General features: G+C 54.5%; 1 protein-coding gene across 11 annotated transcripts in view; it reads right to left on the reverse strand.

Annotated features, from left to right (window-relative positions):
• Positions 1-350: 350 nt before the first annotated feature.
• Dab2ip (DAB2 interacting protein) overlaps positions 351-13299 on the reverse strand; it is a 170744-nt gene continuing 157795 nt past the window's right edge. For 9 of the 11 annotated variants that reach the window (XM_032903189.1, XM_032903183.1, XM_032903184.1 and 6 more), the window contains 6 exons: positions 12479-12657; positions 10637-11525; positions 9844-9996; positions 7972-8165; positions 3746-3833; positions 351-3245 (listed from right to left, as the gene is read on the reverse strand). In XM_032903189.1, the coding sequence (XP_032759080.1) occupies positions 3078-3245; positions 3746-3833; positions 7972-8165; positions 9844-9996; positions 10637-11525; positions 12479-12657 (1671 nt within the window). In that variant the 3' untranslated portion in view covers positions 351-3077. The remainder of the gene's footprint in view (positions 3246-3745; positions 3834-7971; positions 8166-9843; positions 9997-10636; positions 11526-12478; positions 12658-13299) is intronic. The other 2 variants (XM_032903186.1, XM_032903185.1) reach the window with 2 other exon arrangements.

Here is a 13299-nt window from a genome sequence, read left to right on the forward strand (position 1 = left end):
AATCTGACTCTGAAGAATCTGTGTTGGGACAGCCAACCTTAGCCTCCCTCACTGGCAACCCTGGGCAGAGCTCCCCTTTTCTCCTCAGGCTGTAGAGGGCTGACGCGTCCTGACCCAGAGCCTCTGCAGCAGGAAGTGTGGGAAGCTCAAGCTCCCAGGAATCACCGGGGCTCCAGGCCTGTGGAGGTCAGGAGGGCCTTTGAGAGGTCAGCTGCTCCACTCCCAGCAGAGAGGAGCGGTGGCCGTAGGTCACCCACTTAGGGGTCATGGCTAGAACAATAGTGTTAGCTCAAGATCCTGTTACCTGTAGGCAACAACCCAGGACACAGCTGTAAAAAGGAGAGTCAGGCTTAAAATAGCTAAATAAATCTTTAATATTTCTAATTGCAAATGTACAGAAATTGCACAGCCACACGGAGTCTTCGAACACCAACAACTTCTCTGTACATTATTACAGGGTTAAAAGTCTCGGCGGAGGGAAGTGGCTGACTCCGACGTTTGCCTTTTTCCTTTTCACATACTTACAAAAGGGGGAGCTGGGCACAGTGGGGTTGACGGTAGCCTTGTGGCTGAGTATATAGAAAAGAGGGGCTGGTTCCCTGGACAGTCTGGCTCCCAGACGTACGGGAATGAGGGAGGAGTGTCCCTCAGGCAGGTGCTGGGGCACACGTGGAGCTCTGGCCCTGGTCCCCACCCCCACCCCTGGGCAGTCAGAAGTCTTCGCTCAGAGGAAGTTTGGCAGTTTCCTTCACCCTAACATACAAGTTGAATAAAAAGGTCAGGTGTCTATGTTGGCAGGAGAGGGACCCCTCACTCCTGCAGAGCCTGGGTGTCAGTGGCCAGGGCCTACCCAGAGCAGGGCCTCTGGCAATTCCAGCCCTTGCTGTGGCCAGAGCTCAGCCCCAAAGCTGTGGGGCAGGAGGATGCTCTACTGGCCCCATTGGGGCCTGTACCCCATCAACCTCCCACCTCAACAGCATGCTTGAAAGCCAACCAATCAATGCCCCAGGCAGGAAAAAGACAGACAGACACCTAGACTGCAGAGCTCTTTGTCCTGCCCAGCACCGTTCTCTAGGCTGTATCAACCGGGAGAGCAGTGTCCTGGCCAGCCCTTGCAGCACCAGGACTAAAGGACTATGTACATCCCTTGGGTGAAATAGTTCCGTTACAGTCAAACACCAAGAACATTTACAAAAGTCGGCAGACTTGCAATTAAGATAAAAATCTGTGGAGAGTCTGTACACTTTTACAGTTTTTGCACTAGGTAATAAGGCTCTCGGCCTGAGAGCTAATAACCCCGCCAGAGGGGCCATTGCATCTGGCCCTGCGCTCTCCTGTCCAGGCCTGGGGACCTCCCCATATTGCTAGGAGGCGCTCAGACAGAGGTCACTTTAACGAGGCATGGGCGACAGTGTGGGTGGGGAGGAAAACAGGGCTCCCTGGGCAGTGGAAGGGCAAGACCCAGGCCAGGCCAGGCCAGGCCCTGCCCGAGAGGCCACCCCTGCTGAAATGCACAGGTGCAGGGGTGTGGATAGGAGTGGGGCAGGAAGAGGCAGTGGCAGGACCTCAGCCCCACCTCCTTCCTTCCTGAGGTCTGACCCTTGATGGCCACGCCCTCTCCCAGCACTGGTCTGCAGCCTAACTGGGTTGTAGGTTACAGCTAAAGTCCAGGGCATCTACCCTTTACCCTCGCCTGTCCGTGGACTGAGTCTGGGGTAGAGCAGAGCTAGGCCACACCTCCACCCTTTCTAGTGAGGTCTCTAGGAGCATTGAGTGCAGCTTTGCCTAGTCTCATTCTGCTGCCTGGGCAAAGGCTCCTGCCCTAGGTGACTCAGAACCAGAGCTTGGAATCTAGAGTGTGGGAACAGATGGGAATCCAAGAGAGACCCAAGCTCCTGCCCATCTCTGTTCCACAAAGGGGGAGGGTCAGATATGCTACAGAACAGCCTAGAGCTGGGGAAAACCAGCCCCAGCTGTGGGGTGTGCCCCTCCCTGCCTGCAGTGCCTGGGTCCTTGGCTGGGGCTGGGAGGGTGAGGAGAGGCGACTGCACACACGGGGCCTGGTGCAGGCTGCTGCTGTCTTGGAGAGGGAGCAACTCTACCATCCTCCAGGGTCGCTAGTTCCCATGCAGTGCGCACGCCCAATTTAAAAGGCCCTGTGTTCCAGCAAGCGAGCAAGCGGGCTTTTGTTTCTAATGCATACTGTGAAAGGAAAAAAAGTCACAGTTATCCACCTTCTCAGGGCCTGTGGGCTTAGAACTGTTCTCTTAAACTATCAGAGAAAAGAGGTCACCTTGGCAGGGTGAGCACCGACTGGCCTCTCCCCACAGGGCCACTGTGCCGGGACACACTGGGGCCCTGGAGAAGGCAGCTATAATGCATGGTGCAACCTGGCCACCCCTGCCCAGCTCTCTGGCCTCTGGGAGTTCCAAGAGCATGAGGCAGGACCACAGGTGACATGTGGGGAGCTGTGGCTCCTTCACTGGATGTGAGGGCCCAGCAGAGAAAGTGCAGTGCTGTTTGGCAATGCGAGGAAAGAAGGGAAGGAGAGTGGAGGGTGGTTGAGCCTGGGACGGGCACAGGACCCAAAGTTCTGTTCTTCAGTTCCTCACCGCCAGGAAGGGTCCCTGAGCAGCTGCATGCAGTGGCAGAGGCTAGAGCAGAGATAAGCAGGGGCCACTCTGCCTGCCAACTACTCCATCAGGTCCCAGGAGCCAGGGAAACCCACAGCAGTGGTCCCTAGACCTTACTTGAGCCCTTTCCAGGTAGCTCCCTCCATGGCAAAGGGTAAGGGGTACATGCACCGGCTGGCTGGTCAAAGAGGAAAAGGTGCCACATACCAAATCCAACAACCAGAGACACACTTGGCAGGCAGGCCTCTCTGCAGGCTGTCCCCACTCCCCAGCGCAGTCTCTACTGCCTCTACCCACACCCACTTCAGGTGGGGGGGCACTGTGCCCTCAGTCTCACGCTCCATCAGTCCTGCGCCCCCTCCACTGCAGGCTAGTCTGCAACTGTGGGGAGCCTCCTGACCGAGACCCTGCCTGGGCCACCACAGTCCCCTCTCCTCAGGCAGGTTAACAATTGCTGCTGTTTCTGAACTCGCCGTTCTCAGTAATCTGCAATTTGGTGGGGTTGGTGGGGGAGACGCCGTTACGGGCTCGCATGCTGTACCTCTCTTTCAGCTGTGTGAGGGCACTCATGAGGCGGGCATTGGCAGCGTCCAGCGAGGCAATGCGCTTTTCCTGTGGGCAAAGAAGGCGTTAGTGGCACTTGGGATGGGCTTGAGCCAGCAGTAGCCGGCAGAGAACACCGTGACAGGCAGGAGAGGCAGGAAGACTGGGCTGTGTAACTGTCAGGTGTGTTAGGCCCCAGGCTATGGAGTAGCTGGCACGGCTCTGTGCTATCACCGCCTCTTACCTTATTCGAAGTTAGGGCCGAGCTACAGCCACCTGAGGCTCACAGGCCACAGCCAGAGCTCCTTCCTCGGCTTCGTAGCTTACAGTCTAGCCCAACCTGCCAGGTCTAGGGGCATTCAGAGGAAGGGGCTTGGGGGCCAGAGTCCCGCCTTCTTTTACCTCCCCAGTTCTGCCTACTCCACTCCCACAAGTCCCTGGTCAGCATCTTCAGAGCACAGAGACCTTGGTTCTTGGTCCACAGTTCACACGGAGGTGGAACTGAGGATGCCAGAAGCTGTCCCACTCCCACTACCCCAAGCTCTGCATCGCTGTGGCCAGAGCCCCACCTGGGCGTCGATGATCTTCTGTTTGGAGTCTACGGCCGCTTGCATCTCAGCGTGATCCTTCTTCAGTTCCTCCTCCACAGACATCAACCTGTGAGCAGAGACAGAGTCACCATGCACAGAGGAGGAAAACGCCCTAAGCTATAGAAGGACACACTAGGCAACAGCGGAGGCCCTTCAACTGTCCCCAACATGGACGCAGCTGGACCACTCTGATTTGACCTCAACTCCCCACCCGCAGCTCTGCTCTCTGGGGCCATCTCCATTCCAATGCACTTCCAAGACCCAGAGATGCCACGTTATAGGATCTGTGGCAGGGGATATGATGAAGACGCTAGGAAAGGCTCTAGATAGACCCCTCCTACCATGTTCACCAAGGTGGTGTGGGTATTATGAAGGCCCGAGGTTCAGGGACGCCAGGAACATCACACTAGCCTAGAAGGAAAGCCTGTACAGCTGCTGTGGTGGGCACTGGCATCCGAGTGATGAGGGAGCTCAGGAGAGACGAGATGGAGACCTTTAGGAGCGCCAGGCAGAAACAGACCCTACTAAACATTCCCCTCTAGTCTCTGTAGGAATCCTAATTCTGCCTGGCAAAACCCCAGCAAACTGGGAACATCCCATAAGCTAGATAGATGCAGGGGAAGATGGGCCATACGGGGCCATGAAGAATTCTGAGAAGGCACCTGCACCATGGAACAGCCAGACGAGACCGAGACCAAGACCAAGTCTGAAGGTCTTCAGGTCCCACCCTAGCAAAGCTCCAAAATGCCTGGCATCCCACCAAAGCTGCCAAGGACACAGAAATGTAAGGAAACAACCAGGAGAAAACTAGTGAGAAGAGACGGAGACGCCAGATAAGGGCGGCAGGAGGTGATGCTGTGAGGCAGTAACCATAGGGCAGTCTACCGGCCAAAGAGACAGTCGTAAGCATGAGGAAAATCAGACTCTAAAGACTTGCAGGAGAAAGGACCAACTGTAGGTACTGCAAACACTGGTGTGCCATTTCAGATGACATGTGAGCCACGCCTACACACAGGCCTGTAACCCCAGCTACCTGGGAGACTGATGCAGGAGGACCACTGCAAGTTCAAGGCTGTGGGCAAGTCCAGGGAGAGCTTAGGAAATTTACTAAGAGACTGTCTTAAGTACAAAGGTTGGGGTGTAACTCGGTGACAGAGAACTATCTAAACTGCCCAAGGCCCTGGGTTCAATCCTCACCCAGTAATATAAAAATGTATACAAAACAAAACTCAAAGAACTGTGAAAACGACTGTGTTTGTGTGTGTGTTTGTGTGTTAACAGACGGCTCCGTGGTTATGAATACCCGCTGCTCTTACAAAGGACCTGAACTCAATTCCCAGCATCCACCCAGCAGCTCACAAGCACCTGGAACTCCAGCTCAGGAGATCTGACACAGACTTGCATGCAGGCAAACCCCCCATACATATAAAATAAAATCAAATAAAAGGGAGAAAGAAGGAAAAAAGAAAACAACAAAATGGAAGACAGTATAGAGCAGCCTACTGTACCTGAGGCAGGTGACAGGAGCCACAGAGGAAGAAGTAGGAAGCAGAGTCACATACCTACATATCTAAGATTAGTCAACCCAAGAAACACAAAGAAAACCACACCAGGCACGTAAGAGTCAAACTGAAAAATGAAATTATTGACAACATTGAATGAAAAAATCATTAGGAAGATCAGATGGCCCAGTGAGCAGGGGCATTGCTGCATAAGCTTAGGGACCCGAGGTTAATCTTCCCCAGAACCCATGGGGAAGAGAAGCCTCCCGACACTGTCCTCTAACCTACACACCCACATATCCCTACATAAGCATACAATCACACACACACACACACACACACACACACACACACACACACACACACACACACACACACACAGCTGTTCTATGGCCTAAATACCTACACACCTAGCCCTGCACACATATACATACAAGCTGTCCTCTAACCTACACACCCACATATCCCTACATAAGCATACAATCACACACACACACACACACACACACACACACACACACACACACACACACACACAGAGCTGTTCTATGGCCTAAATACCTACACACCTAGCCCTGCACACATATACATACAAGCTGTCCCCTAACCCACACACCCACATATCCCTACATACGCACACACTCACACACACACACACACACACACACACACACACACACACACACACACACACACACACACAGAGCTGTTCTATGGCCTAAATACCTACATACCTAGCCCTGCACACATATACACACAAGCCCCTCCCCAGTCACACATAAAATTAGAAAATTTTTAGTATTATGGAGCCAACTTAGGGACTGTGCATGTCAGGCAGACATTCCAACAATGAACACAGCTCTAGCCCAGGAGAGGCTTCTTTAAAACCTTGTGAGAAAGAGCAGACTATATAAACAAAACAAAATAAAAACAAAGCACAGACAGGGCAATGCCCCTGCCTCTGTAGCCAGAGGAGGGTCACATCAAGCCACCGCCTCCGCCTGTAAGGCTTCATATCGCACGGCTGTGACGGCAGGTAAGATGGAGCAGTAAGGTCACGTAGTCTGCAAAGCCTGACACGATTGTCATCTGCCCTTTGAGGAAGACCTGTCAACGAACACCCAAAGCCACCGGGGCTAGACAGCATGGAAGCCAACAGAGAGATGCTATGGAATAAAAGACACGGTCCAAGGAAGGCAAGAAGTCAGAAAGACGCTAATGCTACATACCAACAGGAAACAGCTACAAGGTTAACAGGCTTAAAACCATCACATTAGAAGTAAATGGCTTAAACGCTCCAATTAAAAGGTGTAAGTTGTTAGACAATAAACAGATCTATCTATCTATCGGAACCTATAAAATAAACTTTGTGCACAGAGATGGGTACTTCAGTCTGAAAGTTTGTGTCCACACTCAAATGTGCAGACCCTGAAACTTAGCCTCTGCGTGGTTACCAGCTGTGCTCTGGGAAGTGACTGGGTCACATGATATTTCTGTCTTCATGAGCAGGGTCAGTGTTCTTTCCAAAGAAGCTGGAAGGAGCTTGCCTCTAAGGACACAGCACCAAGGTGTACCTATGAGGGAGAGCTACAGTAAACTGCTGACACGGCAGAACTGTGAGCAGTTTGTTTCTCTTGTATTATAATGATCGAGTGCTGATATTTTGTCATGGAAGTGGAAATGGACCAAACAATGGTCTAAAAGTATATAGGGCAGAAAGTGATAGACCGTGCTAACCCCAGTCAGAGAAAGTTAAGAGTGTCTACATTAGAGCAAGATGGAGGAAAGAGCATAAAGGCCGCTTTGTTAATGGTACATAATCATCCTAAAAGGACGCCCACTCAGGACTACGAAGTGTCAGTGAAGCAAAACCCAGCAGAAAGGAACCAGGAGAGTCCTGATTAGAGAGCTCCGCACGGCACTCTCAGAAGCGGACAGAGTAAGACGAGCAGGCAGGCAAAGGAGGAGCAAGGACGAGTTAGACCTAACTGTCCTCATGATGTCCTCACTCTCGGACACAGGAGGGGGAGATGGCCGGGCACCAGGGGAGCCAAGAAGAGTGGGATGTCAAGCAGTTCACAGGGGTCCGGCCACCTGGGTTGTGCTCTGCTAATGATCTGTAATGAACAGAAGCCCAGGACAGGAAACAACCGCCAGGCGGGCAGATCAGGTGATCTGGAAAGGCTTGTGCTGTGGACAAGACAGAAGGCTAAGGGGGAGTTCCCTGTCTACCTCATGCCTGCTCAGTCCCAGGTCTCAGCCAATGACCATGCTCAACGCTGTGAGGTAGATGCTCCAGGCCTGGGACACAGTGGGTGGCTGAGATACTACACTGCCTGTGTGCAGACACCAAGGACAGCACGCCCATCCCATCCCAGGCAGAGAGAGAGAGGAGAGAGAAGAAGCAACTGACCTCAGAAACTCTTCAAACAAACCAGACATTGGAAACCCAATAGACTCCCATCTACCATATTGGCATAGTCACTTCTCTTTTCGAACCAAACTCCTCCCTATCCACAACGGACACCTGAACACACACCCAGATATGCTGTCCTTCTCCCTGCCTTCATTGGCTTCCTCGTTGTCTGGCTTAGATCTCAAACCCAGCTTTCTAATTCCCGTAGAGCTCGGCGGACGACCAGCTTCTTCCAGGTGCCCACTGTCCCACAGCTGGAGGCCGTGGCCCGTGGGCGGCCTGCTCACCTGCTGATGATGCCCTTCATCTGGATGTCCTTGTCTTCCTGCTGCCGCCGCAGCCGCTCCTCGCCCTCCTCCAGCCGAGCCTGGTACTCGAGCACCAGCTTCTGTGTCGTCTCCTCCTGGCACTTGAACAGGGTCTCGTACTCCTCCAGCTTCTTGGTGGAGATCCGCAGCTTGTCTTGCAGCACCGCCAGATCCTGCCAGGGGGGCAGTGAGCCATGGGCCAGCGCCCGGGACAGAGAGCATAGCCTCATCAGCCTGAGCGGAGCACAGGCTAGGCAGGAGCCAACAGGGAATAGCCCAGTGACAAGACTCGATTCTGTGGCTGCCAGAGCTCTGTCCCTCTCCTCCCAGTCTAACCCGTACAGTCAGGAGCAGGGTGGGCTCAACCCACGCCTCAAAGACCGAGGGTTTAACTTGAACTTTCTTTTTTTAAAACTTAGCTTTTTTTTTTTTTTTTAAATGCATGAGTGTTTTGCCTGCATGCAGGGGACATGTATCTCTATGTGCCTGAGTTCAGCAGAGGGTGTCAGATCCCTGGGGTTCAGATGGCTGTGAGCTCCCATGTGGGTGCTGTGAACTGAACCCTAGTCCTCTGTAAGAGCGACAAGTGCTCTGAACTGCTGAGACATCTGTAACCTTGAACTTTTTAGAGGAAGCCCTGGTTGTATGGAGGACACTTGACCGTGCCCTGAGAGCTGGGTGGCAGCCACTGCAGGAGGAACATGAGGCTCAGGCAAGTCCCATGAGAAGCAACTGCCCAATGAGATGAAACCCCAGGCTCCCAGGAGCTACCTGAGTGGTAGTGGGAGTGAGGGGGAGGGGAGAAGCAAAACAAGGTGTCTTGGGAGCTCCAGATGTGACTCAGCCTCTGGGGAGAGGGGAGGAGGAAGGGAGTTTGCAGGAAGCTAGGCCTCCTTGTTGTCTTCCTCATCACGGCTCTGGGAGCACCATGTTCCATGTCCCCAGGTTCCCTTCACATACTGGGGAAAGCAGGCGGATGCAGTGAGCCAGGAATGGTGGCAGGGTAGCAAATGCAGCATGGAGATGGGCTCCCTCCAAGTAGGGGACTGGGGGCATTGCCATCCCGACCAAGGGGCTGCTCACGAGGCTGCAAGAGCTGTCCTAGGATTTCAAGGCTGAGGAGAAGGGATTGTGGTGGGGTGCTCTGGCACTCCATCTTCCTGGAGTTTGGTATGCAGGGAAAGGTAAACTGACCATGAAGCCAGGGTATCCGGCATGGGTACTCGGGATTGGGGAGGGCAGCTGAAGTGTGCTATTGCCCCATAAATGGCAGATACATGGTGAGGTGAGATCTGGAACTTCTAGAACCTACTTCTCCCCTGGGAGGAAAGGGACATCCATCCCACTGGCCATACGGCTTCATCCCTTATCTTGGTAACTATGCTGCTCCTCCCTAAGCCCTAGGCAGGCCTAAACCAAGGGAGGGAGCCTGTGTGGGTGGCTCTTCTAGCAGTCACAGGACCCCTGCCCTGGCTCCTTCTTCCTGAGGCTCTCCAAGAGTCTCCAGTGGCCCCTCTAGCATCTTGTTTCCAAGCCTCAGCTCCTTAAATGTCCTTGAGCAGAAGGGAGTCTCCTCAACCTGTGTCCCGAGGCTGCATACAAGCCTCTCAGGTGACTGATGTGTAGTCTGTAAGGAGAACCTTGGGTCCATGCTAAGGTCTTGCTGCTTTCCTTCCAGTTGGACTGACTGCAGTCTCCACATGGCAGGGGAGTGGGGACTGGCGTGGCAGGACAGGAACGAGCAGTGCCGTTCGTTCCACTAAGGGCTCTGGAGAGACCCCCATCCCAGCATTGGTGGAGGCAGACCACCCTGCCCTCCCAGCCCAGGTTCAGGTCTAGGTCCAGGTTTACCTTTTCTGCTTGGCTGAGCTCCTCCTTACTCCTTAGCCTATCCCTGTGGGGGGGATCTGGGCCCAGACCCTCGTCTTCTAACAACTGCGCGTTCATGGTCAAGAGCCAAGCGGCCGTGCGGTCCAGGGCATTGGGACTGACGGGTGAAGGGCCCTACGATGAAACATAGCTGTGAGGGGCTGTGAAGAGGCAGAGATGGTAAGGCAGGGATGGCCACTAGGGAGCCATAGGTGGGAAGGGAGAGGACCTCTGCTGCCTGAGTGCCTACTCAAGGACATCAGCCTTCTAGATAGCAGGCAGAGCCAGGTGAGAGCCCAGGTGGGCTCAGAGCACTGCAATCTGCTCCCTCAGGTGCTGGGCAGCCTGGCTAAGAGGTGGCCAACCTGCTGCCCATCAGCCCGTCATGCTGAAGCCCTTGGGTGGCAGGGATAGGTTACCCTCCTGGTAGTTATGTCAGGAGTAGGCTCAGCTTATGTGAGTGCTTTAGGACGCGAGGCCAGAGCACAACAGGATTTGGGAGGAACTTTACTAGGCACAGACTAGAGATGTAGAAACAGTCCTTGTTTCCTGCCCGGCCTCTCCATAGGGTACTGGTAAAGGAGCCTGCCTATGCTTAAGGCCTTGGAGGTCCCGAATCCAGAAAAAGGAGTTCTATGGTGGGCCTGTGGATGGGGCGGGAGATAGCCCCATTCAGCATGGGATGACAGCTGGGTGCAAGTGAGGTGAAATGACCAAGGAAGAGCATGATAGACTGTGACTCTTGACTGACATGAGCCCCACCCACGATGCTGACCTGCTTATGCATGGCGCGGGGCTTCAGCTCTGGGCTGTCTCCCTTGGAAGAGGAGGACTGTTGCCGCAGTCGGGTGCCAGGGCCAGCCCAGTCAGGTGATGCTGATGCCAGGGTTCCACTTGAGGGTCGTGGGTATTGTAGGGTGCTCAGCATGGTAGGAGGTGTCCTGCCCCGGGGGGCAGGAGGTGGTGGCGGTGGTGGCGGTGGCGGCTGGTCAATCCTCCGCTGGGGACCTGCACTATTTTGCCTCGGCACTGTTGGCTGACCACCCTTCTCAGTCAGTGACATCTGCCTCCGTGCCAGCTCACCAGGCCGCCGTGCCAGCTCCTCAGCAGCAGTGCTAAAACTTCCTAGTTTGGCAGCGGCTGCCAGCTCTTCACTATTGCTGTGAGAGCTCAGGGAGCTGTGGCCCTCAGAGCCTGAGTCACCAAGGCCACGGGGTGACAGTGGCAGGCCAGCAGCCATCTGGTACACGGGATTCTGGAAGGAGAGAGGGGCCAACAACTGAGGCCGGCCTGGTGCACCCTCGGAGGTGCCTGGTGTGGTTGGTGTTGGCACTGCCCGCCGCACTGTGGCCAATCCTGCCAGGCTCACTGGGGCTGCCCGGGCTGGCCACCCAGCCACCAGCTGAGTTGCAGGTACCTGCCCGTCAGCAGGGAGGGCTTCGGGGCCCACTGGGGAACCTGCCTCCCCGTCCAGTGTGCGGGCGTCCTGGAGGTCCACCATGGACAGGCTCTTGCTGCCGTTGGCCATCTGCAGGTCGGGCTCGTTGGCTTCTGAGTAGCTTGAGCTGCGGGCAGGTGAAGGCTGGACCCCGGAGGACCTTGTGACAAAAAACAAGTCCTTGTTTTCGGGGGTTGGAGACGGTAACCGGGTGAAATCTATCAGACTGCAGGGAGACAAGCACACACAGGGAAAGAAGGGGAAAAGAACCGTGAGTCCAGACTCATGGGCCCAAACCAACAGCAGCACCACCATCTGCTGGGCCCAGCAGCTTCAGGCAGGGCTGCAGACATGGCTGGGTGTCAGAGGGGCTAAGAGTCCCAGGATCACTGGTAAGGTGGTTGTTCCAACCAAACTGCTCTTTAGGGACCAGTCTTGCAGGTGCCATCTTGGGGCAATGGCTGTCAGGGTCTAGAAGTGCCCCACGGTTAACCCTAAGCCCATAGCTTGGTGTCTCTCTGCTATCCTTGGGTCTGAATTATATCACCATTTTCACAGTTCCTGGGGCTCCCTGTGCCTCCCCTTCTGTTCCTAGCCAGCCTGGCACAACTCTAGTGGGGACCTAGTGAACCCTCCCCTGCCCTGCCTCCTTGTGCCACTCTCTTTGAGTGGCAGGCGGGGGCTGACATTCCTGGAAAAAAACAAGGTATCAGAGGAGTTGTCAAGGGCATGAGACAAGCAGGCAGGTCTGAATCTTTGCTGCAGGTCACAGCCTTCCTCACGCACAGTAATCCACCTGCCACTGTCTCCCAAGTACTGGCATTAAAGGCATGCACCACCAGGGGCAGCTTGATGGGGTAATTTTTAAGAAGCACAGGTCCCAAGGAAACATCAGGGATTTTGGTGAGTAATTATCTCTAAACACAGGCTTCCCAGCTCTTTGCTTGGGGTCAACCTTGAACCCAAGAATGTCTTTCCCAGAAATGCATCTTTTCCAAAAAGCATACGCATTCCTCCTACGAGAAGCCTGCTCAGGTTTATCTCAAACGGCAGCTCATCCCTCAGGCTGCCCCAATGAGCAAGTACTTGTATGGGCGTCATTTCCTTCTTGATCACAGCCGGGCTGCGCCTGGGCTGCGTGCATGCCCAACCCCACCCAGCACAGCATGCCGCTCTTACCCAGAGAGATCATTCTCAATCACCATCTTCTGAAGCCCAGCTGAGACACTGCTGCTGCCAGAGCCTGGTGTGGAGGCCAGGTCATTGGTGCCAGGGAGCTGCCCACTGCCTGGAGTGCTCAGTGCTGTGTGGACATCCCTCAGGATACGAGGCAGGGGTCCCAGCTTGGATACAATGCTCTGCAAAAATGCAAACAGGCAGTTGTCACCTATGTCACAGAAATACAGAACCCTGACTCTCACCGACCAGACCCAGCAAGTCTGTGAAAGTGGGGCAAATCTGCTTGTCGTAACCCCCAACCTCTCAAATGACAGCTCATCTCTCAAGCTGCCCCACACTCTGGGTCTCATCTACGGTAGCTCCTCAAACTGCCTACTTTATGGAAGGGGTGGGCTCGCCCCTCTGATGCCTGAGCTGCAGATATAGGCACTGGCCCAAGAAAGGACAAGTGCCGAGGCCCAAGAGAGGGCCTAGTGCCTTCTGAGCCTCCCTGTCACAGCATGGATGTGTAGAGGATTCTGGCTGAGCTAAAGCAGGGGACACTATCAAGCAGTGGAGAGCCCTGCAAGTTAAGAGCTGGCAACCCCATGGCAGAGCCATGGGGGCAACAGTTCCATTTCACATTCCTGTCACACCCTATCACTCTGTGACAACACTGATCATTTTCTGTACTTCCTGCCTGGTCCTGAGACCCATGGGACAGTGACCAGCATACTGGCTCACGGATGAAGGGAGGGAGGAAGCCATGAGCAAAACTGTGTCCCTGCAATTTCAACAGCAAGAGTGCCAGTGTGAAGCTGGGACTCCAGTCCACCAGTGGG

This window comes from Rattus rattus, chromosome 5 (assembly GCF_011064425.1).
Source record: "Rattus rattus isolate New Zealand chromosome 5, Rrattus_CSIRO_v1, whole genome shotgun sequence".
Taxonomy (NCBI): domain Eukaryota; kingdom Metazoa; phylum Chordata; class Mammalia; order Rodentia; family Muridae; genus Rattus; species Rattus rattus.